Here is a 25,579-nt window from a genome sequence, read left to right as displayed (position 1 = left end):
TGTATTCTTCTGTGTAAAAAAGCCTAATATTCATCACACTACTTCCTAAATACTATGGCTTATTTATTTATTTTAATAATATTGATTTATTGGCATTAGTTTTTGTTTTAAAAATGAAAATAATTTTTATTGATTACTAAAATAAATGCTCCTTGTAAAAATTTCAGCACTGCAGAAAATTATAAAGAAGAAATTCAACAGCTGAAATCCTGTATCTTTAATTAAAGTAGTGATCTCTTTTAAGCCCGTGAGGGGCTGCTGCTACTGCTGCTGCGGCTAAGTCGCTTCAGTCGTGTCCGACTGTGCGACCCCATAGATGGCAGCCCACCAGGCTCCCCCGTCCCTGGGATTCTCCATGCAAGGACACTGGAGTGGGTTGCCATTTCCTTCTCCACATGAGGGACTCTTCAGGTGTAAATGATAATGTGCCCCTCTGATTGCAACCACATGTGAGTTAGGTCGGTTGCCAGGTGTAAGGCTTTCCTTAGGAGTTCTGAGTCCGACTCCCTGACTGTCTCGTGTGCCCCCTGCCCCTTTTCTTGAGAAAATGAATGGGATAGAAGTCTAGTTTTTTTGTTTTGTTTTTTAGAAGTTTAGTTTTATTTTTTCAATTATAAAAGTAAATGATATTCTTGAAGGAATTGCTACAAAACAGAAGTAAAAGATATTATCAGAGCATTGTCATAGCAAAAAAATTGGAAAAAACCCGAAAGTACATGAGCAAGCAGTTGACGAGTGAATTGAGGTTTATTTAGTAATGGAGTATTTACAACAATTAAAATGGATTTAACTTACAGTGATTAAAAGGATGAAATAGGGCTATACATAGCCTCAAAAATAGTGTTGAATAAAGAAAAAGTATGATCAACTGATAAAAATAGTTTACAGTGGGGACTTCCCTGGTGGTCCAATGGTTAAGACTTTGCCTTCCAGTGAAGGGGGTATGGGTTCAAACCCTAGTTGGGGAGTTAAGATCCCACATGCCTGTCACCAAAAAATCAGAAACAATATTGTAACAAATTCAATAAAGACTTTAAAAAAAGAAAAAGTTTACAATATGCAAACAATGTCTTATTATTTCATTATGGGCTTATGTTTGCACATGGATATTATGTATGCATGTATGAGTTCTGGGAACGTATATGGGGGTTCTAATGAAATTTATAATATTTATTTCCTTAAAGAATGAACCAGATGTGGGAAAATATTATCTTTTTAGCTTAGTTTTTGATCTATTTATTTTATTGAAATATGTTTGATTTACAGTAGTATATTAGTTTCAGGTGTACAACATAGTGTTTCAGTATTTTTATAGATTATATTCCATCTAAAGTTATTACAGAGTAATGGCTGTATTTGACTTTGCTGTACAGTATATATTTATTGCTTCAAACATGGCAAAATATTAGAGTGAGGTAGATCTGGACATAATTATAATCATCTCCATTATATTCTCTAATTTTTTGTTGAATGTTTGTCATAATGCAAAGGACAGAAGCCCTTAGCCCATCCTTTGTACTGTTCATAGTGTTGATCACCATGGAAGTTATGCACTGTTATCGGTGGCTAGGCATTCAGACTCCAGAGCCCAGATGCCTAGCCACTAACTGATTAGATGAAGAGACTTGGTTGGTGTACGTTGCTGGGGAGGAGCCAATCAGTGAAATAGATGAGACTGAAATGAAGATTTGGGACTGAATCATTGGTGGAATTGCTGGCCTGGAGTCTCCAGACAGGTTACCTGGATTTTGGTTTATTTAGTAGGCTTTGCAGTTTCAGATTTGATTTTTATTGTTGTTTCCTTTTCCTGATTGCCAAGGGCCATGTTTTCTTTTTTCTTGAAGCCAGCATGAGAGGCACCAAGGAGATACTCCCTGTATCTTTTTCAAGTTTTGTTTTTTAAGGAAAAAAAAAAAAAAAATCTAAGTACAACTTAAGACCCAGTTAAGTACCACCGCACATTCCAGTGTCGAGCATTGGTGCAGAGGTGGGGCAACCGGTTACCCACATGTCCTATTGGTTGTAGCGCAAGTTGGTACAGCTGCTCTGGAAAACTGTTTGCTGTCATCTAACACACACATCCCTAAAGTTTCAGTCCTAAATATATACCCAGCAGAAATGCATGCATCTGTGTGCCAGAATATAGTATAAAGATGGCAGCAGTGGCACTACCATAGTAGCCCCAGACTGGAAACAAATGTTCACCAACAGCAGGGCGGGGGTGGGACACCACGCCAAGTAATGCTCCACAGCAAGGAAGATGGATGAACACAGCTACAGCGGGCAGCACGGGTGAACCCACAAACCTGGTTTTGAACAAAAGAAGCTGGTTATGAAGAGTGCGCAGTGCGTGATTCTGTTTAAGTTCTCTCTTGAGCAAACCTACCTTGAGTGTTAGAATCTGGGATGCTTGCTCCCCTTGGGGACACGTAGTGGCTGGGAAGGAACACAGTCACCTGAGTGCTGTCAGGATCCGGGTCTTGACCTGCATGCTGCTGACATGGATGCATTGACTTTGTGGTGTCGAAAGAGTGGTACAATGTGTGCTTTCTGCACATGTTTTATATTTTAATTAAAACCTTAAAAAAAAATCTTCCTCAGCTAACATGTTAAAGCGTAGACAACAAGCACGAAATCTCTTCATGTTTTATTTCTTGAAGTTGGAGTTCTCTATATATGGAAAAGCCTTCTAAATCATTAAATTTAAATCAGTATTGTGATAATTGTTTTTCTTTCCTTAAATGGAAATCTGTTACATGTTCCTCAAAGGAATATGTAACTACAGTTGTAATAGGTTGCTACAGTTGACGATATCTCATTTCAAGGGAAAAACATTACTGAAATTTCACCATTTGGGCTAAAAAGGTGGTCACAACTTGCTTTACAGTAATAGTCAAATTCTGCATCTAATGTATTTCTCATTTTTGAAACACAGTTGTATACCAGATGGTTAACTACATGAAATTTCACTATAGATCTTTCCCTTGTTAATGCCACACAAGCTTCTTAATTTAATTATAATGACCTATATGTATAGTGAATTGGCTTATCATTTCTTAAATTGTAAAGAAGATACTTTTTATCTGATATTTAAATCTTAAACATCAAAGAACTTGTTTGACTTTTACAATTGTTCGTTTACTACCCAGATTTTTTTTTTTCAAGATAAAAGAACAACAGTGCCTTAATCTTTCCTCTTTGTTGTTATGGTTTATCCAGTGCTGTTGGGACTTTTGCTCGAGCCCTTGATTGTAGCAGTTCTGTGAGGCAGCCTAGTTTGCATATGAGTGCAGCTGCAGCTTCTCGAGACATCACCCTGGTAAGATGCTGTTTGAAATTTGGGGCTTACTATTTCTTCTGCTGCTTGTTTAATTTAAAAGCTGATATAGCAATGTTATGGACCTGAGAACTTCCCGGCTCTAAGGCCTGCTGTTAGGTTGATTTGGCTTGGCTGGTAAGTTAACTGGGCTGTCTCATTTCTAAGTCACCCCCTTATGTTTGTGAGACAAGCAAGAATGACTATTCACTGAGTGGGTACAAAATGATTAAAAAAAAAACATTTTGGAGAAAAACATTTTGGATCAGTATTCTGATCCTCCTGTCTTGACTTTTGTGCTTTTTTCATGTACTGTGTCTATGTACGTAAATGGTTATAGCTCACATGTAGTGCTTTACAATTTAAGTGAAAGTGACCATTTCTTGAAACCATTGCTATAGGAATCCTTTTGTTGTGTCGTTATTTAGTATCAGTATTTAAAGTTTTTTTTTTTTTTTGGTCTGTTCATTAGCAAAAAGTTCTGTTTTCCCAAATTATTTCATTATATTATGGTTACTTTCTTTTAAGACTATTTCCTTTCTTCCCTATTTGATCAAATGAGGCTTTCCACATTCGGTTTATACCCCTGATGCCTGCTGTGGCTGGAGCTCGGCACTTGCTTCTTGCTCTGCATCCTCCATCAAAGCAGACCTGCATACTTTTGCCTGTTGAACTGCCTTAGTGTATTGATTTCCACACCCTCTGAGATAGGCATGGTATGACACTCATGTTATTTGTACAAACGGGAAAACTGAGGTTTGACAAGGTTAAATTGTTTGATATTCGTTACAGATAATAAAAATTAGCATTTTAGTAAATCCATGACTGATTCATGTCAATGTATGGCAAAAACCACTACAATATTGTAAAATAATTAGCTTCCAACTAATAAAAATAAATGAAAAAAAAATAAAAGAAGACACACAAAAAAGTTAGCGTTTTGTTTTCTGATGGAGTACAATTACAGGTTTTATTGCTTTATACTCCAGTTTCAAATGTTTTACACAAAATATTTATCATGATAATATAAAAATTTGTACTAGAATGTGTGACAAATTTGTTTCTTACAAAGCTTTCTTGTATTTTTGTACAATTAGAGGTGTAAACATTAATAGTCTATAGTCTTTAAGGAACCTTTTTCTTTATCCTTTCTCAAAGACTAGAATATTGTTTATAGAAAAGAGTTTTGTTATCTTGTTTCTACATTAATTTTTAATGAAAATTTAGAGGTTTCAAGATAGATTTGTATTTTGGTTGCTTAGCACTTTTAGATGCAAAAGTATATGTGTGAGTTTGTGTGAATCAAAACTACATGGAATCTAATCACTATCTGTACACATAAAATTTTCCCCGATTCTAAAATTAATTATTCTTATTATGAAAAAAAAAAATAAAGTACAGCAGCAACCAAAAAAAAAAGTTTTGTCCTCTTTACCCAAAGTGGAATATTCTTATCATTTTGTTATGTTTCCTTTTGGCGATTTTCTATGCATTGTAAACAATATACTAGCAAATTACAGAATAGTACAGAGGATAAAATAATCATAAAATACGATGCAATGCCACCTAAAGCAGATATTAGTATTTTATTAGTTCTTTGCAATAAACGATTTTTCCACCACTATCAGTCAGTTCAGTCGCTCAGTTGTGTCCAACTCTTTGCAACCCCAGGACTGCAGCATGCCAGGCCTCCCTGTCCATCACTAACTCCTGGAGCTTGCTCAAACTCATGTCCATCGAGGCGGTGATGCCATCCATCTCATCCTTTGCTGTCCCCTTCTCCTCCTGCCCTCAATCCTTCCCAGCATCAGGGTCTTTTCCAATGAGCCATTCCACCACTATATTACTGATGAAATCTCTAATATTCTCTCCCTGATCTTTTCCCCCATCCTCTCTCTGTACCTCTGACCCTGCTCATCACTGCCTCCTGAGAAGAGGCAGCTGCTGTATCTAGTGTACTGTGTATCTAGTCCTGCTTTTCTAGATGTGCTATGTTTTGATGTTTCCAAAAACCACATAAACATTGTCTTACATGTGTTTACGTTTACTTTGTTACATTTTGCTATTTGTTTATTGGTGAGATGGCGCCATGTTAATAAATATGTACCTCCTTCACTCACTTTTACTGGTTGGTAATACTTGTAGTATTCTTTCACAGAATACTACTCCGTATTATGTATGTATTCTTTTACCAGTCATTGAACATCTGGAGTGCTTTAAAAGCGTTTTCCCTTTGCTATTACCCATGACGCTGCATTGGGAATTCTAACACATGTCTTTTCTGAGCATGTGTGCCAGCTTTCTAGGCTGTGATTAGGATTGGAATAATTATTCATAGTGATTCATAGGATAGTGCTCATTTTCAGTTTGACCACATGCATCAAAATGATTCTATACACCATACTAGAGATTTGTAATCCTGTAAGCAGTTAATGACTGTACTTCTTTCTGCCTCCATTTCCTTACATTCTCTTCAACGCTTGGACACTTGGTATGTTCAGACTAAAATTTTTTACTAATCTCACACTATTTTATTTTAATTTATAATTCCCTGAGTACTTAATGAGGCTTAGCATGTTTTCATATTGACTCTTCAGATTTTTTTTTTTGTATTTTAGATTAATGTATCCTTTGTCCATTCTTCACTTATATTATTGTTCTGTTTTTTTCCTAATAGTTCTGAAGTATTTTTCGTATGTAAGACAAATAAATTTGGAGTTTGTTTTTAAGAATGAAATGAGGTAGCAGTCTCATTTTTTTCTCCACATGGAAAATTAATTATTCCAGCATGTTTTATTGAATTTGTTGTTGCCTCAGAATTTTGTAATGCCTCTTCTATCTTATTTCATGATCCTAAAAATGTTTAGGATTCTTAATCTGGTCTCTTGTTTCATTGACCTATTTGTCCCTGTGAAAGCACCATATTATAATAAATTTTGATGCTGATTATAAGTTCCACATGACTTTGTTTTTAACATAGAGTTGAAGTCATTTAAAAAAAGTGTTTTATAGTGTGCCTCCCCTCTACCTCATGTTTTTCCTAACACTATAACATAACAGTTTCATATAAGAATCTGCAATTTTTTTTTCTAATGTTGCATGGTTTTGCCTTGTATAGAGAAACTGTCACTTATGTAGTCAGTCTCTTGTGATATGACAATGTTCTTATAATGGTTCCCAGATTATTAAGGGGGGATATAAAAAATAATAATATTATTATTATTTGCTGTTGTAATCCAGCAAATTCCCTCTACACTGAGGAGTGAGACTACAAAGCCAGTTCCTGAGATGCGACAGGGCTCTTGTGACAAGACAGCTGGGGCTGGGATTTGCCTTAAGTTCAGTCTGACAGGTGAAGAGCAGGTATGTGGGCTCTTGGCTCACAGCTGCAGCTCTGCTTCCCACTGCTGGTAACTGGTGGGACAACCTGTGAATTTCTTTTAGAAGAGGGCAGTATTTGTTTTTGTTCAGTTGAAGGCCATTGTAAAAAGAAACATTTTAAAGGGGATACAATCTTTATATCTTAATTAGTTTAACTATATGGTGTGTGTGTGTGGTATTCTTTTTTAATACTTGCGTATTGCATGCCATCTAGGTAGGTACTTTCACACCCTCCAGTTGTTATCATCTCTTCTGTTTTTATTTTGTTTAGTATTTAGCACTTTGGAGTCACTTTTTAATTACATTATTATCTTAAATTATGTGTTGTATTATAATTTTTTTAAGCATCAGTATGCTCAGAGGAAATTGGGTTTGTATACAGCTTGTTTGTACAGCTGGTTTAAGAGATAGGATCTGGATCTTGACTCCTGAGGAGTTCTCTCCGTCAGATTACCTCTTCTGGTTTGTTCTTGTTAAAGTAGCTTGAGTTTAAACATCATGGTTGTCTGTCTTGGATCAGGCAATGCTGAAGACTGGTTCTTTTTGTCTACAACATTTATGTGTCTTGGTTTCCTGCTCTACCTAGTCTAGGTTCAACTTCACTTGGACTTCCTGTATGTTCTTATGTTGAGATTGTATTACTTTCAGTTGCATAAAATTGACACCTTTTTAGAAGTCTTGAAAGTAGGGTGAAGTTACTGCCTCTTGTTATTTCAGAGGCCATGCCTTCACCTTTAATCCTGTTTGCCCAGTGGTGTCTGGACCTACTACTTTGGTGCTAAAACATGAGATCTTAAGGCCTTTCTATAAAAATGAATGGCAGTGGTTTAGAATTAACATTATGCTGATAAAAGAGTTTGTGGATTGTTTCCAAGAACAGTGTGCAAAAGGTCGCTAAGTTGTTTTGTGCCATTAAATGAAAATGGCTTCATCATTTAGTTGAATTTGAAGATTTGGATTCTCATTTTGCTTTCGTTGGTCACAAACCCACAGGTTAGTACCTTTCTCTATCAGATGACCAGACCATGGATCTGGAGAGCACAGAGAAGGGCTGGGTTGTGGAGCTGCTGCAACCTAGGTTCCCTCTTGGGGTGATCTCGTCTGACTTGTCCTCTGAGAACTACGGTTAGCTTTCAGCTGACACATCTGCTTGTCCAAGACAGTGTATGCCAGTTTATCGAATCACCAGTAATATTTTGGGAGCAGGTAATTGTGCTGCCTGCAGGATTGTTGGATCTAACTTCCTCATTTTGAGACCTGTTACAAACATAGCTGGGCTGTGAATTTCAAACCCTATTAGTCTAAGCCACATAATAAGATTTATATTTGTTAAAACATTGACGTCACAGAGGCTTCATAGATTTCACGTTCATTTCACTAAAATATTAAGTATACTTAGTACAATATTGTACTTAGTACGATATGCAAAGAAAGAAAAAAATCAGTTTACACCAGTCCCCACATTCACTCTCCTTTCCTTCTGCTTTGTGGACACAGAATTCCTTGGAACAAAGTAAGCTAAGAAGTGGTTAGTTAGTAATAGCTGATGGACGTCCTAGACTGCTCCTTTCTGCTTGTGGCCGGGAGGGCCAGGTGCCACGTGCATTATTAGGGAGCCGTTGCTGGAGGAAAGCCTCTGTCTCTGAGAATAGTTATTTGCAGAAGTACCGGGTTTCTCTTTTGTCTGGACTCTGAGTGCCAAAACAGGTGGGAGAGTAGGACTCAAAGCTTTTTGAGTTTGGGGGGGCTTTAGAAATCTTTTAGGATGGATTATATTAGAGATAATGGTTAAATAACTTACATAAACCTAGAAACGTAGGTTTCATGACGCTAAAGTCTGGTTCTGAGAAAGGGTTGACTTAGTAGGGAGAAAATCACATGCTGGAACATCTCTAATTTCTGTATTATTTCTGATCTTTTAAAAATGCAACTTTGATTTTGCTTTCCCTTACCTTATATAAGATAGTGTCTTTTTATTTGTTTTAGTGTCTTTTCATTGCACTTAGGGTAAAAACCCAGATCCTTCGAACAGTCCCCAGGCCTTGGCAGTCACCATTCTACTTTATATCTCTTAGAATTTGATTACTCTAGGTACCTCATACAAGTGGAACCATATATTGGCCCTTTGGTGGCTTGCTCAGCATAACAATCTTGAAGAGAGTTCATCCATATTGTAGTATATGTCAGCATTTCCTGCCTTTTAAGGCTGAATAACAATCCATTGTTTGTATATGTTACATTTTGTTTATCCATTCATCTGTCAGTAGGAGCTTGAGTTGCTTCTACCTTTTGGCTACTGTGACTAATGCTGCTATGAACATGGGTATACAAATGAATGTACTTTTTTTATTCTTTTTTTTTTCCCCTCTAGTTCTGTAGCTTTTGGTCCATATAGCCTTGTGCAAGTTGTTTAACCTCACTGTGTCTGAGCTTTCTCTTCAGCAATGGTAATAATAAAGTCTTTCTGCTCTGAGGTTATAGATTGACAAGAAGAGGGTACGCAGACGTGCCCCTGTTAGTTGCTGATATATGTATGTAAGCATATAGAAGTTGATGGAACTGCGTTGGCTTGCCAGAGTATACCTTGGGGCTGGTATACTCTTGAGGGGCATAGAGCTCACCGTGTCATTGACTGTCCAGATTGGGTGTAAGGCAACTCATTTATTGCTATGTCACAAGTCTTTTTTTTTTTTTTTTTAAATATTATTTTATTAGTTGGAGGCCAATCACTTTGTCACAAGTCTTTTTGAGCTTCCATCAATATTCCAGAAGCAATTGTGTTCAGCACTTTCTCTGTCTTCATTTAAGGTGATGTTTGCAAACACTGAGCTCATCTGGCTCTTGCAGCCCCATCTTCACTAGAAGAGAAAGCAGGCGGTGCCTCAGTGTCCCCCTTCAACCTCCAGAAAAGCCTGCCTCTGACTTACCTTGTGGCATCACCTTGAGGATTAAACAGGATAATATTTGTAGATCATTTAGAAGAGTGTCTGGCGCTTTATAAGAGCTCAATAAACATTAGTTGTTATTGTTGAGCTGCTGATGATGATGATACATTTCCTTCCCCCCATCTTTGTTGCGTCTCATTTAGTTTCCTCTGATTTTATAGCGTTATTGATTGCAAAGGTTTTTTTCATGCCATATTTACTGTCATTGTAGTAGATTATCAAGTTTGAATGTGATCGTTAGGCTATGATTAACCATACATTTTAACCATTTTAACATAGTTGTTACAGGGAAATCACTTATAGTTTAAAGATCTTGTGCTCCAAACAAGCTATACTTTTTACAAAAAAAATTTTTCCCATCAAAAAAAATTAGAAAAAATAGCTTCTTTTTCTGAGAAGAGAAAAATTTATTTAACCAACAGTAGTTTTATCCCTCAGATACTCTGTTAAAATGCCAGCTGTTGACCATAGACTTCACTATTTTTTTGTGATTCCTGTTCACATCAGATACTTCGTTTAGGGCTTTGAGGGTACTGCGAATTGAGATCAGTTTGGAAATCACAGTCATTACATCATTTAAAGAAATTGTACTCAGTACAGTACATTAGTATAAATCTAATGAACATTTTAGGCATCAACTTACATTAAAAAAAAAAATCTAGTCTTCACAATGAATGTAAAATTGATTAAATGAGAATTCATGTAATTTTTAAAACTCATTTTGCTAGAACTTAAGAGTACTTCTGAGTATCCATGTATACAAGACTAAAATTAGAATTTGAACTAATGGATTGCCACTGCAGTAAAACATACAAAACATGAAATTTTCCTTCCTTCTAAATACAGTATTAAGGCAGTACTTGACTACATTAAGCACATTTTCATTTTGTCTGATGATCTAATGCAGGTAAGAATTTAAAAATGATATAAAATGACCTTAGAGACACTTCCAACTGTCTTGGGGGCAATTGTTTCCTTGTGTTAAGCATCTGTTTATCCATCTCTTTCTTTTAAATTTGAGTGTAAATTTGTTTTTGTTTTATTTTTTGTTTTCAGTGTATGTTGCCTTTTACTTGACTTTTCCTCCCATGCATTTTACACTAATAAAAGAAACACTAGAAAATCACTGCACAATTGAACTATGGGGCAATGTAGTGAAAATTGTTTTGACTTCTTTGTTGAGGGTTCATGGTGAAGAGATTTGAATTTATAAGTGTGTGTTAATGAAGGCTTGCTGTTACATTTCTTAAAACTTTATTTTTGTATTTTGAGATAATGTAAAAATAGTACTTACTCTCCTCACCCTGATTCCCCAATATTAACATTTACCATGTTTCCTTTATCATTCTTTCTCTATATTCATATTATTATTTCTGAACTGTTTGAGAGTAAGTTTGGGCTTCCCTTATAGCTCAGTTGGTAAAGAATCTACCTGCAGTGCAGGAGACCCGGGTTCGATCCCTGGGTTGGGAAGATCCCTTGGAGAAGTAAATGACAACCCACTCCAGTATCTTTGCCTAGAAAATCTCAGGGGCAGAGGAGCCTGGTGGGCTGCAGTCCATGGGGTTGCAGAGTCAGGCATGACTGAGCGATTAACACTTACTTACTTACAGATTAGATGTGCCTTTATTTCAAAGTATTTGAGGAGGTATTTCCTGAAAGAACAAGGATCGTTTCTCACTTAACCACAGTACAGTTTTCAGACTCAGGAAATGAACATATAATACTGTTATCTAATCTAAAGGCTTTAGTCAGATTTGCTAGTTGTCTCAGTAAGGTCAGGAGAAAAAAATTTTCTTTCTCATCCAAGATGTACTTGAGAATCACTTACTGCGTTTAGTTGTCTTATCTCCTTAATTACTCTCAATCCTAAGCAGTTCTTCACTCTTTTTGTCTTTTGCGACCATGGCATTTTAAAGAGTGTAGGCCACTTACTTTGTGGAATATCCTTCCATTTGGGATATGGTTATAATTTGATTAATAATTAGAGTAAGTTTTTATTCTGTCTAAGTCATTTGATCAGCTACATCAGGAGGTTTTGTTTTTCCTTAAGTTTTCAAATATAGCAACATAATCTTTCATAGTAATTTTGTTTGTTTTTGGCCATGCTGTGCAGCTTGTGGCGTCTTAGTTCCCTGACCAGAAATTAAACCATGCCCTCTGCAGTGGAAGCGTGGAATCCTAATCACTGGGATTAGGGAATATTCCTGTTATTCCTGTTATTGTTTATGTGTCATTTCTTATTTTTTTCCTTGATAGTTTTGCTAGAAAATTCTTTTTCTTGTCTAAAAGAATGAGATTTTAGGTTTGTTGATTTTCTTTATTATATATTTGTTTTCTATTTATTATTTTCTTCCTTCTTCTTTTCTTTGGCTTTACCCTGATATTCCTATACCAACTTTACAAGACCAATTTTTAGCTCATTAATATTTATCTACTTTTCTGTTATTAGTAATTAGGATTATAAATGTCCCTATATATCTCATATTTTAGTATGTAGCATTTTCATTATCACTGGTTCTAAGTATTTCCTAATTTACTTTGTAATTTTGCATTTGATTGGGAGTTAATTTCCAAGGAAATGCAGTTTATAAATCTATCTTAATTGCTTTGGGGCTTGTGGTCAGAGAACGTGTATGATACCAATTATTTTAACATATTGTAATTCTCTCTAAGACCTGGAATATCCAAGGGTTTTGCTCCCTCAGAGGTGAAAGTGGTCTTGCCCGTTTTCACCTTAGCTTAGTACAAAGCTGACTTTCTGTTTGGTCTGTTGTCTCTTGCAGCAGTTTAGAAATACCCTCCAGGTAAAAGCTCAGATCTGTGTGGAAGCTCACCTCTCATACCTCCTCTTTCTGAATTATCTTAGCCTGCATTGTTTGTTCTTCAGTGTCTCCGCACAGTTGTATTCTGTGTTTGTCTGGTTTGTGTCTAGAATCAGAGCCGGGGGAAGACCCCACAGTTATGCGCCAAGTAAGTGGGAAGTGACATTAGGGCCACGGGGTTACCATCGCCTGCCACCCCTAGAGCTTTCTCTTGATGATAATGAAAGTGTGAGTTCACAGAAGAACATGTCTCTGGGTGTCTTACAGATTGATATGAGTAAATGACAACCAGGTCCTCACAAATCTGATTATGAATGAAGGCTTTTCCTTTGAGTGCTGTGCACTGAAGCAAAAATTAATTGGATGACATGCCACTTATATATAAAAATGTTTGTTTTGATCATGGTTTGAAGTTTAGTCATGAGAATTTCTATTTGTACTTGGAAAAAACCATATGCTCATTAATTTTAAAATAGACTTGATAGTCTGAATGCTGTATATTGTGCTGGTGTTATACATATAAGATTTTTTGTAAAACTCTTTTTAACTGAACAAATCAGTAGTTAGTACTGAATATATATGGGTGTCATTTTGTCATTGCCAAAATGTTACATGTTGGGTTCCTGGGAAACAGATTCTGCGATGAGATTTGAATGCTGGAAATGTATTAAGGAGCACTGTTGGGATATACACCTGTGGAAGAGGAGGGAGGGAGGCAGAATTGAACAGAGGGAGAAGGTGGGCTCTGATGCTGTAGGAATGAAGACCTCAGCCTGTACACTCCTGCGTCATTGGATGCAGGCTGCCCCAGGAGATGGGGGAGATGAATCTTTCTTAAATTGAGATCATTCCAAAGAGGAGCAGCAGCTATAGGCTGTTTGCTCTGCTCACAGCACTGCTAGCATTGGGTGAATAAGCTCTTAATTCCCCAAAGGGAAAAAGATAGGTTGAACTGCCCAGAATGTCATCACTTTATAAACAACAAGCATTAATATCTTGTGCACCGCTCTACGGATTATCTAGGGTTCTGCTGAACTATACTGGGCTGATTCAGGTGTGAAACTGTAGGTTGGGTCCTGCTGTGTATCTCTCTCCTCTTCTGTTGGCAAACATCAGTAGCACAAGTCTAAATGCACAGACTCATGTCAAGGCTCTGTTATGTCACGCAGCGTTAACATCCAGTTGGCCACACAAGTCACATAGCTAGACCCAACCTCAATGGAGTGGAAGAATACACGCTCTTGGAGGCCCACAGAGGGAGTGAATATTTGCTGAACAATAGTCCAGTTTACCATAATGTAATTCTGTTTGATGAACAAAAGATGAGAATTCCACTGCCAAAATTTCATTGTCAGTCTTTCTCCTAAAATACTTCTGTTTGTCATCTCCATCTGTTTTGAATGAGATGAAATGTGACAACACCTTCACCACTATTTGGCAGAGAGAAGAGCTTGTGCTGAGCTGTTATGATTTTTAAAATTTAGTTTTGAATGGATTCTGTATCTGTGTGTATCTGTATCTCTATTTAGAAGATGGTGTCTTCACAAAGTATTTAGCTGGAGGGAGGATTTTCAGTTTTAAGTTCTTTATCTTATTTTCAATTGAGATATACATATAATAAAGTATATTAAGTACACTTAGATGCCCAGCTTATAAAGTTTTACATGTATGTACATGCATATATAACCACCACCGAGATCTAGGTGATGAACAAGGATCCCTTATGTTCCTTCCAAATCAGTGATCTCCTCTTCTCAGGTAATCATTATTCTGACTTCTCTCATCATAAATTGTTATTTTTCCCAAAATTCACATAAATGGACTCAGCCAGTATGTTCTCTTATATGTCTAGCTCCTCGAGTTTTTATCTTAACTGATAAAACAGTAGGTTGTTGGTTATATGTCATGCTCTTGTGTCTTTTCTTAGCTTATTTCTGTGAGTCTTCACTGGATATTGTCTCCTCTGTTTTAGAAAGTATATTTTGTGCTTTACTTGGCTTTTTAGGGTTGGATTAAACTATACAAAAGTTCATTCTGAGGAAGGTTCTTTCTATGTGTGTCTGAAAGATGGCATTAATATGGACTCTGAACAAATAACATGATCCTCTGGTTTCCTTTGTGATCCTTTCTGGTCATTGATTTTAACAGAATTATTCCTTAGGCATTCCACAGTGCCTGTGTCTCATGGGATGTTTATTTTCTTCACACAGTGATCATTACTGCACTTTCCTCTGGGCTGTGGTGTAAATGTGGGCTTGGAGGTTTCATAGCTATGGTCACCCTTAGTCCAACCCATTCTTTCCAGTTGATTTGTGACACAAGGCAGGAGCTAGTCTTCAAAAGCAAAGCTTTGCTTCAGTGTTTAGAGATACAAACACACTGTAAAGAACAGAGTCTTTAAAACAACCTGATCACTTGGGGTTTGGGTTACTGTTATTTGTAGAGGCTAGGATATTTTTCATACTTTGAAGCTTTATTAGATACTAGCCCATCATCATTTTTAAAAGTACCTATAAGAAAGGCATTTTCATTCATCTAACATGAACAAAAACACTGAAAATCCATTCATGCTTCAAATGGTTGGTATAATATCAGCTGAGAGAAACTCATTTAATTCTGTGACTTCTGGTTTCAGAGCACCTGTGTATTATAAAAATTACTTGTACCTCCTGAGGAATCTCAACACAGTTAATTTGTATAACTGTTGATTTTTTAATACCATTAACTTTTTTTTTGTTATGCACTGTAAAATTTGGAGTTTTGAAAATCATTGTTTATGGGAATATATTATTAACTGAAGGGATCCCTAAATGGCATTTGTCTTTGCATTTTCATAGATCAGTTATCTAGAAACAATAGTTTTTTATTTTCAAGGATGGTGTAAGAGTGAATTAACAGTGTATGTACAGTTAAATTGCTGAATCTGTCAACTGAGAGGTTATCTAGAAAGATGAAGTTTAGTTGATTTTGAAGTTTGCAGAACTCAAGTGAAGAATCAAGATCAGTTCCAATATTTTTGTAACCCCTGCTGCAGAAGAGTAAGAAGAGAAGAAATTCACTTGCAAGTTGAAGTTATTATTCCATGATTGTGACAGAACAAAAGACTACACATGGTCAGTGTGGTCTTAGCTGAGATAATAACTAGAAAATTGATAATGAAATCTCTACATGTTTTTGTTTTGTGGAATCCAGTGATTTGAGGGGAGGTGTTAACCCTTGTAAAAGTGGTTAATTACTGTTCCTAATCATGTCCTAAATTCTGCCTGTTCTGTCAACAAATTCATATTCCATACCCTATTCAACATCTTAATGTTATCACAGTGTAAGTACATATTTTTTAGTCATATTGTAGCCAATTTTTTTTCTCTTTAATAGATATTAGCTGCTATTTGAGCTTACTTTATGCTTTTGTACCAGTAGGGAACTGTCCCCTACCAGTTATTTCAGGACCATAGCTAAATTTTTATAACATCAGTTCAGCTCAGTTGTTCAATCATGTCCAACTCTTTTCAACTCCATGGACTTCAGCACACCAGGCTTCCCTGTCCATCACCAACTTCTGGAGCCTACTCAAACTCATGTCCATTGCATCAGTGATGCCATTCAACCATCTCATCCTCTGTCGTCCCCTTCTCCTGCCTTCAGTCTTTCCCATCTTTAGATTCTTTTCCAATGAGTTGGTTCTTCGCATCAGGTGACTAAAGTAAAACATAGATGTGGCTCTCTCCCCATTTATGAAATTTTTAGTTAATTATCAGAAGATACTTTGTGTAAAAGGTTTAACATGTGGCTTTCACATGTTAGAAAGCTTAAACAGAACTAGCTCCCACTTGACAAGGATTTGATCACCAACCACATCTGCGCCACACCTACATGCTTATCTAGACACAGAGCCGACCATCCTGTTCTGCAGTTTTCCTCCTACACATACAAATATGTGTGCATATTGTGAACGAATCTTTTTAAAATAAGCTAGACCCAAGGTACTTTTGAAAAAAGCCAGTTACACTACCCAAATTTTATATTTCCTCCCTTTCTAATTGCTTTTCCGCTCACTCACCTTTGGAATATGTATGAAATCCACACTGGCCTAGGTAGCTGTTTCAAACAAGCCTGGTCATCTGTTCTTGGTCTTACAGAATTTCAACCAAGTTACTATTTTTACATGGATATATTGTTTTGTTTGTTTTGTTTTGTTTAACATGGATGTGTAATTTTGTCTTAACCATCATTCTCAGTTTCATGGTGTTTTTCCTCCAGCTCTCATTCCTAGTATATCATTCTCTTAATACAACCTGAAAATATTTTTTCTCACTCTCTTATACATCACTGTATTTTTCCCTTGTCAAAGAAGGCTGTGCCAGCCTTATGCAATAGCTGAAGTGACTCTGGCACTTTGAACCAATAGAATGGTGAAACTTAACTGGGTTCCCATTTTAATTCCTGAAGGTCCTAGATCTTCATGGTTAGAAGATCTAGCCATTTGTCACTCTAAGAAGTGAATACATTTTTTTTTAAATACACATCTTAAAAGGTACAAATCATCATTTCCTTGAAAGCAATATGTGATGTCTTAAATAATCGAAAAATCTGTTGTTTAAATTTTTCTTAATTATGTTACTTAAAAAATACTAAGTATATTGTTGTTAATTAAGTCCATCATGCATTTTAATATTTCTGTTCTTAAATAATCAAGAAAATTTGCCTTTCTGGCTAATCTCTTCTCTCCATTTTATTTTTTTAGTTTCATGCTATGGACACATTGTATAGGCACGGCTACGATTTGAGCAGTGCAATTAGTGTCTTAGTACCTCTTGGGGGACCTGTTTTATGCAGAGATGAAATGGAAGAATGGTCCGCCTCTGAAGCTAGTTTATTTGAAGAGGCATTGGAAAAATATGGCAAAGACTTCAATGACATACGTCAAGACTTTGTAAGTAAAAAATTGTGAATTAAGTAAAATGTTGGAGTGGGAATATTTTACCTCTTAAAAATTTGGTAAACCTTAAGCTATTCATTAGCAAGCCTATGACTTAGTAATTTTTGTCTGCGCAGCATAGAATGCAGGTCAGTATTGTGGAGAGAGACATTGACATTTGTCCTGAGAAGTAATTGTAAGTAAGACCCAGGGTCGGGAAGCCCCAGATTCTTGTTATAAACCTTGGCAGTATGAATTCATCCTCTTCACCTCTCTCTGAATTCCAGGTTTAATTTATGCACAGCTTTTCTAACCATTTGCACTAGATACTTCTGATCTCTGCTTTTTAAGCTTGTTGTTCTCCTTTAGACCTTCAGTATTTTTCTGGTTATCTTACTAATCATTGAGCCTGAATTTGATACAGACCTCTAATACAGAAACAACCAGTACCAAGCAAAGCAGGAGGATTTGCTTTTCAGGTTTTCAATCTTTACTCTTCCTGATAGTGTACATGATCTTACTTGTTTTTTAAATACTAGGTAATTGTGTCTACTATTGTATACTTGCTTTGTCTTATGGAATTGCTGTTTTTAATTAAGCTTACAGTCTCTTTGAAATGGGGAAGTTTCTATTTGTGAAGTTCATAAATAGCCTTCTATATAAGTCATTTTTTTTATTTATGAAAAAAGACTCTTTATAATAGACTATGACGTATATAATGTGAGCCAATATCCTGCCTTTTTATGTTGTTGCATCTTTTTAAAATTATTCTGAAGGAAAATTTTACTTATCAATATGAGTTGATATATTAAATCCCAAACATGATAATTAAAGCTGTTAGTGTCACTGGCATTTGTTTTGGCAAAACTTTACTCACACCCAGATTGTTATATGTCATGGTTTCAATTTATAGGGTGTGCAGCTGGTAATTTAAAATGCATTGGTGGCATTTAGCTTCAGATGGCCAGAATAACACAGCATTGCAGAGTTACTAATGTAATATACAGTAACTACACCACTAAATAGAAACTGCAGAAACCAAACCCCCTAAAGAACAAAGTCTGCAGATCTGATGAAGGAGTAGAAGATGAGAAGCACCAAAGTGAAGCTGTTTTTCCCTGCACTGAGTGTGGCATGCTCACTTTATGTCCTGGTAATCATTCTGAACTCCGTTCAATTCAACAAATGTTTGGTGAGCTCCTGCAGCACACTAGGCATGCATCAGAGATGTAATGTGGACCTTACCTCAGAGAATGGTTTGTAGTCATGATCAAGAGATCGAAAGATAAGCCCTCAAGTAAAATATAGTGTAATCATTTCTTTCAGCCATAAGGACAAGTATTGTGAAAGTGGTGGGAAGGGAGCTATTGGTTGTGCCAGTCAACTCAGGAGTCTCTTCAGGGAGTTAACTGGCATTTCATTTCTGGACCCCTGACGCGTAAAAGGGGAGAATAGATTGACAGGTATACACTGAGGTGTGAAACTTGTAGACAGTCCTCCTGGGCACTTAATACAGGACTAGGAAATAACGCTCAGCAGCAGCTTAATGAAATACATACACTTGGACATAGAAGCTGGCATTCATAGGAGGTAAAATAATGATGTGAAAATGAGTATAACAGCAATAATGCTGTTAGATGGGTTTTTGTTGCCTTCATGACCTAATAAAATTTTTGTAAATTTGTCACGTTATATATTAGTTTTTTCTGAAGGTAGTTAGAATGCTTGTCAATGAGCCTGTCCTCATTAGGACTGTTGTATTTTGGAGATTTGAATTAGCCACCAGTGTCAAAAACCTTGGGTTTCCCAAATGACTCAAGTGGTAAAGGACCTTTTGCAATGCAGGAGATGTGGGTTCGATCCCTGGGTCAGGAAGATTCACCAGAGGAGGGCAGGGCAATACACTCCAGTATTCTTGCCGGGAAAATCCTATGGACAGAAGAGCCAGAGGACAACGGTCCATGAGGTTGCAAAAAATGTGATACAATTAAGCAACTGAGCATGTCAAAAACCTAAAAGAAGACAAACTATCAGAAGCCTAACTGTTCAAAGGGTTTTTGTTTAGTGTAGTTTTGGATAGTTTTTTGTAGTTTTGGCTGTTTGTTTTTAATCATTGTAGCCTTTGCCTTATTTAATTTTTGGTTGAAATATAGCTGATTTACAATTTTACTTTCTGTTATTATGTATATATACACATTTAAAAATATTCCTCCCCTTTGTGGTTTATCACAGAATATTTTGAATATAATTGCCTGTGCTGTACAATAGAACCTTGTTTATCCATTCTGTATATAATAGTTTGCAGTTGTTAACCCCATCTTGAGTGTTGTTAACTTATTATCTCTCCCCTCCACCACCCTATACTTGAAGTATATAAACTTAAAGGCCATATATGACAAGCCTCCAGCTACCATCCTCATTGGTGAAAAGCAAGTATATGAAAAGGTGTTCAACATCACTAATCATCAGGGCAGTACAAATCAAAGTCACAACAAGATGTTGCCTCATATCCGTTAGCTATAATTTTTTTAAAATGAGAGATGACAGATGCTGGTGGGGATGTGGAGACGTGTTGGCATGAATTCTTTAAATGTTTGGTGAAGTCATCTGGTTCTGGGCTTTTCTTTGTTGGAAGATTTTTGATTACTGATGCAGTCTTCTGTTCACATTTTCTGTTTCTTCATGATTCAGTCTGGATTGTATATTTCTAGGAATTTATTCATTTTTTCCTAGATTATACAATTTGGTGGCATGTAATTGTTCATAGCAGTCACTTAGGATCCTTTTATGTTTCTGTGATGTCATTTGTAATGTCTTTCACTTCTGATTCTGTTTATTTCAATCTTCTCTTTGTTTTTTCTTCGTCTATGGGCTTCCCTTGTAGCTTAGTCAGTAAAGAATTTCCCTGCAGTGCAGGAGACCGGGTTTGATCCCTGGGTTGGGAAGATCCCCTGGAGAAGGAAATGGCAACCCACTCCAGTATCCTTGCCTGGAAAATCTCATGGACAGAGGATATAGTCCACGGGATCGCAAAGAGTCGGGCACGACTGAGCAACTAACACTTGCTAGCACTTACTCACTTCTGATTCTGTTTATTTCAGTCTTCTCTTAGTTTTCTTAGTCTTAGTTTTTTCTTAGTCTAGCCACTGGTTTGTAGATTTTGTTTATTTTTTACTTTTTTTTTTCTTCCCCCCCAAAACCAGCTCTTCGTTTATAGATAATTTCTGTTATTTCTTTGTTTCTTCTGCATTTATTTCTGCTTTGATCTTCTTTTTCTGCTAATTGGAATAAATTTCTTTTCATTCTTTTTTTTTTTTAATCTTTTCCTCCTCTGACTGGATAATTTCTAATGACCTGTCATTGAGTTCACAGATTTTTCTGCTTGATCAAGTCTGTTGTTGATGATCATCATTGTATTTTTCATTTAATTCATTGTATTCTTCAGCTTTAGAATTTGTTCGGCTTTTCTCAAATGATTTCTTTCTGTTGAACTTCTTGTTTTTTTGTTCATTGGCTTCTTAATTTTATTGAATTTTCTATCTGTGTTTTTCTTATAGCTCACTCAACTTCTTTAAAACAGTTCTTCTAAAGTCTTGGTCACAGAATCCTAGATCTATTTCTTTGGGGTTAGTTTCTTAGAAAATTACTGTTCCTTTGGGGGTATCATGTTACTTTTAGTTTTCATGTTTCTCATAGCTTTATGTTAATGTCTGTGCATTTGATTGAACACATACCACAGACTTTACAGACTAGTAGTGGGCAGTGGGTGCAAGGGCACCAGGTGAGTGGTGTGTATTAGTTCCAGCTCCTGGGCAGGCTCACTGGTGTAGTACACTTTCAGCCCCACGAGCAGAAGTCAGAAAGTTGCAGGTGTCAGTGTCAGTAAAGATTGCAGCGGCAGAGAGGGCTGTTGGGGACCTCCTGACCCCTCTTTCTCCCACAGTGCTTGTCATGGGCAGGGGGATCCCTCTTGGTGCTGAGCCTGGGTTTGGAGTGCCTCTGTGGTGGCCGTGGTGCCTGAGGTGGGGGCATGCGTGGATCACTGAAGCTGGGGTGGAGTGTGTGTGCTCACACAGTGTGTGTTCTGGTGCTGGGGATGTGAGCTCATGTGGAGGAGCCGGGGGTCTGGGCCGTGCATGTCTCCTGGGAGGGGTGCAATAACGTCTCCTTCTCTAGGAGGCCAGCAGCAGCAGTGGCTCTTGGTTATTACCTTGCTGGCAGAAGCTGCCAGTTTTCTCTGCAGAGGAGGCTGCTGAGGTTCACTCCAACAAACCCGACAGAATCCCCTAGTGGGCAAGCTGCCCGTATTCCACACTGCTGAGGGGCTGCTGAGTCCTCAGTGACCAGGGCTGTCAGCCTTCTCTGCAGAGCAGGCTGCTGGTGACTGCAGTGGTGTCTGCTGGCTGGCTTACGCTGATGTCCTCCACTCTTCGTTGTTCTCAGCCATCTCCAGGTGTTCCAGCTGAAGTCCATCTCCTCAGTGATCTTTTCTGTGCAGTTGTTCTCCACTTGGAACTACACGGTGTTGTTGCAGGTTCTTATTTGACTCTATTATTCTCCCAGGGCAAGTTTCACTTGTTGATAACTGTCTAATTATTGCACCAAGACCGGTACATCCTCCTCTCTCTTGCCAGCATCTCTCTCTCCCTGTCCATTTTGTCTAGTTTGTTGTCATAAAGTTGTTCATAATTTTATTATACTTTTAAGTTCTGTGGGATGGATTTATAATGATGTCTCCTCTCACATTGCTGATACTGGTAATTTGGCTCTTTTTTCATCTTTAGTGTGGCCAGGGAGGTTATCAATTTTATTGATCTTTACAAAGAACCAGTTTTTTATTTGATTGATTTTTCTGTTTTCTGTTCCTTTGATTTCTGCTTTTCTGTTTATTATTTCTTTCCTTCAACTTGCTCTGGGCTTATGTTCTTTGTGTTTTCCTAGTTTTGTTTTTATTTCTGTTTTGTTTTGTTTTTTTTGGTAAAGTTGGAGCTTAGATCATTACTTTGAAACTTTTCTTCTAACGTAATCATTTATTAGTAATATACTTTTGGCTGACAGTGAATTCAGGTTTGACCGAGAATTGACTTCCGCATTGTTTGAAAAACTTTACTGTCCCTTTTGAAAAGATATTTCATTCTTTATAGAATTCATTAAAAATCTTTTTAAGTATTCTGAGGATGTCTCTCTCGCTGGCCTACATGGCCTCTGATGAGAAGTCCCTGTGTGTGTAGCTGTTTCTTTTCCCTCGTGCTGCAGACTGTCTCTTCACTCTGGGTTGGGAGCAGGTTTTGCCGGTGCAGTGTACGCTGGTAGGCTTCTCTGTGTACGTACTGTCCTTGTAGCTCACTGAGTTTCCTGGAGCTGAGCTTTGCTGTCTGTGTTAGTTTGTTTATACTGATCTGTCTTCTAGTACACGGATTCTTTTCTTGGCTATGTCCAGTATACTGATAAACTTGTTAAAGGAATTCTTCAATACGGTACCATATATTCCTAACATTCCCATTTTATTTTTGTGCCTGTTGTCTTTGTATAAATTCCCCGTCTATTCATGTGTATTGTCCGCCCTTTCACCAGATCCTTTAGTATACTAATATAGTCTCACTGACTAGGTTTGGATTTCCTTACTGTTTGGCTGCCTTCAGTGGACCACTGTACTGCAGGGCCTAGTATTTCATGTACCGTCTTTGAACCCCACAGGACCCCAAAAGCTTAACTGAATTTCCCCTTTCTTGCCAGATATGCCCCTCACCCAGCAGGAAAGGGTGAGGGACTTATGTCTCATGCACCCCATATGGCTAATACACCTAGCCGCCCACCCCCAGCCTTCAGCCTAATGTGTTTCATTTCCCTGCCAGCAGGCAGAATTATTGACACAAGCCAACCACATCCTTCTGTGGGAACCTTTTTCCAGAACCAGGCATATCTCACCCTCTTGTTACATGGCACCGCATTCTGCAGCCCCTGCTGGACTCTCCATTCCCAAGTGCTCCCTTCATCTTGTACAGTGAGTGTCCTCTTCCCCTGGGCTGTGAGTCTAAGTAACTGCTATCAACTTCATTTGTGTCTGGTGTCATGTTTGTATGTCTGGCCACCTTCCAGTGTTTTGAAGGTTAGGTCCCTCCCTCACTGGAAGGGTGAATGGGGGTGAACTGAACATCCACAGACTTCAAAGTCTTGCCTGTGCTCACTGTGGGGCCTGGGCTTCCCAGGTGGCGCTAGTGGTAAAGAACCTGCCTGCCAATGCCGGAGATGTGAGTTTGATCCCGGGATCAGGAGGATCCCCTGGAGAAAGAAATGGCAACCCACGACAGTACTCTTGCCTGGAGAATCCCAGGGACTGGGGAGTCTGGCGGGCTGCTGTCCATAGGGTCATAAAGAGTTGGACACGACTGAGGCAACTTAGTAATGTGGGGCCTGGAAAGCAGGGAGTTTTTTTATTTTTCGGTGTGCCTGTCCCATCCTTGGCAGGCCTTGCACTGTCGAGCCTCCCTCTGCCTTTTCGCCCTTCCCCCTGTGGTAGAGTGGTGTTGGTGGTCCACGGTAAGGGCTTGGGCTTTCTTCGCTGTCCTGTTCCTCCCCAGTCCCGTGCCCGTGTCTCAGCGGTGGTGCTCCCACAGCAGTCTGCCGTTCTTCCAGCTCCCTCGTGGCAACCAGTCTCTGCCTCGTGCAGCCTTTTGTTAGCAGGGATTCTTGGATGTGAGCAAATTTCCAGGCCCTCTCCACTGGCCGCGACGTGTTGCCTGGGACTAGGGGGTGGGACAGTTTCTAGTCCATCTCCAGTGGCAGATGCTTTGCTTTGTGTAAGTGAAGGATCTGGAAAGCAAGGGGCTGTCTTGGCCGGTGGCAGCAGATCACCGTTGTGCACACCCACACCACCGTCCCTGGGCACCTGTCTTGCCCTGTCCCAGTTCTTCCTGCTGAGTATCTGATGGAGAAAGGGAGTGTGTTAATTCCCTCTGTGCTCTTCATCTTAGAAAGTTTGATGAATTGTATGTTCAGTTTCATTTCTTCATTTTCCCTTATGGTTTCCTTTTTGATCCATGGGTTATTTAGAAGTAAGTTCTACATGCTTGTAGGGTTTTTTCCCCATATATATTTTTGATTATGAATTCCAGTTTAATTCTGTTGTTTTCAGAAAGCATACTTTGTTAAACACACACACAAACTTTACATTTTGAAGATATGATTAACTCTACCTTGGTATATGGTTTGTTGATAGTATGTAGTATATGGTGTAGTATATATAATAAATGGTGACTACCATATACTCTTGAAAAGAACAGGTATTTTGCTGTTAGGTATAATATTCTATAAATGTTACTTGGGTCAGGCTTATTAATAGTGTTGTTCAAGTCTTCTGGAGAGTTCTATTACTTGTTGAGAGTAGTATTAAAAGTCTGTAGATAGAGTTGTAGATTTTTCTAATTTTTAAAAAAAATATTTATTTTCATTGGAGGCTAATTACTTTACAGTATTGTAGTGGTTTTTGCCATGCATTGACATGAATTGTATTAGGTTTTTGCTTTAAATATGTTGACTTTCTGTTGTTATGCACATACACATTTAGGATTGTTATGTTCTTGTGATGAATTGACCTTTTACTGTTTACATTATGCTTCTTTATCCCTGGGATAATATTCCCTGTGGCAAAATCTGATTTTTCTTCTATTAACATAACCGTTCCAGCTTTATTGTTGACATGATATATTTTGTTTCCATCCTTTTTACTTTTGTTTATGTCCAAAGTGGGCTTTTTGTACACATAATAAGTTGAATCTTTTTTTTTTCCCAACCAATCTAACAATCTCTGCCTTTTACTTCAAGTGTTTAGACCACTTGCCTTTAATATAATTGTTAATAATATAATTAACCATTTAAATCCATCATTTTAATGTGTTTTCCATTTGTCCCATTGTTCTTTTCCTTTTTTAATAATTTTCTTATGACTCCTATTTTATCTCTTCTAGTGGCTTACTAATTAAACTTTTGTTTAGTGGTTTACAATATATGTCTTTAATGTACCACAGTTTGCCTTCAAATAAATACTGCTTAGATTACATAGATTGTAAGAGCCATGAAACAGTACACTTCCAGTTCCTCTTTCCTACTCTTGTGCTTTAGTTGTCATGCATTTTATCCCATGTTCTAAGTTCCACAGTGAATTATTCCTGTTTCTTGCTCTGGGCAGTCGGTG

At 37.6% G+C, this 25,579-nt stretch overlaps 1 protein-coding gene across 4 annotated transcripts in view; it reads left to right on the top strand.

Moving 5' to 3' along the window:
* The window catches only part of MTA3 (metastasis associated 1 family member 3), a 185,194-nt gene that overhangs the window by 97,543 nt on the left and 62,072 nt on the right, over positions 1-25,579 (top strand). For all 4 annotated transcript variants that reach the window (XM_065929367.1, XM_065929368.1, XM_065929369.1 and 1 more), the window contains exons 8-9: positions 3,220-3,319; positions 17,212-17,400. In XM_065929367.1, the coding sequence (XP_065785439.1) occupies positions 3,220-3,319; positions 17,212-17,400 (289 nt within the window). The remainder of the gene's footprint in view (positions 1-3,219; positions 3,320-17,211; positions 17,401-25,579) is intronic.

The sequence above is a fragment of the Muntiacus reevesi genome, chromosome 3 (genome assembly GCF_963930625.1).
Source record: "Muntiacus reevesi chromosome 3, mMunRee1.1, whole genome shotgun sequence".
NCBI lineage: Eukaryota > Metazoa > Chordata > Mammalia > Artiodactyla > Cervidae > Muntiacus > Muntiacus reevesi.
Note: the sequence above shows the minus strand (reverse complement) of the source record. Positions and strands in the feature narration are given on the sequence as shown.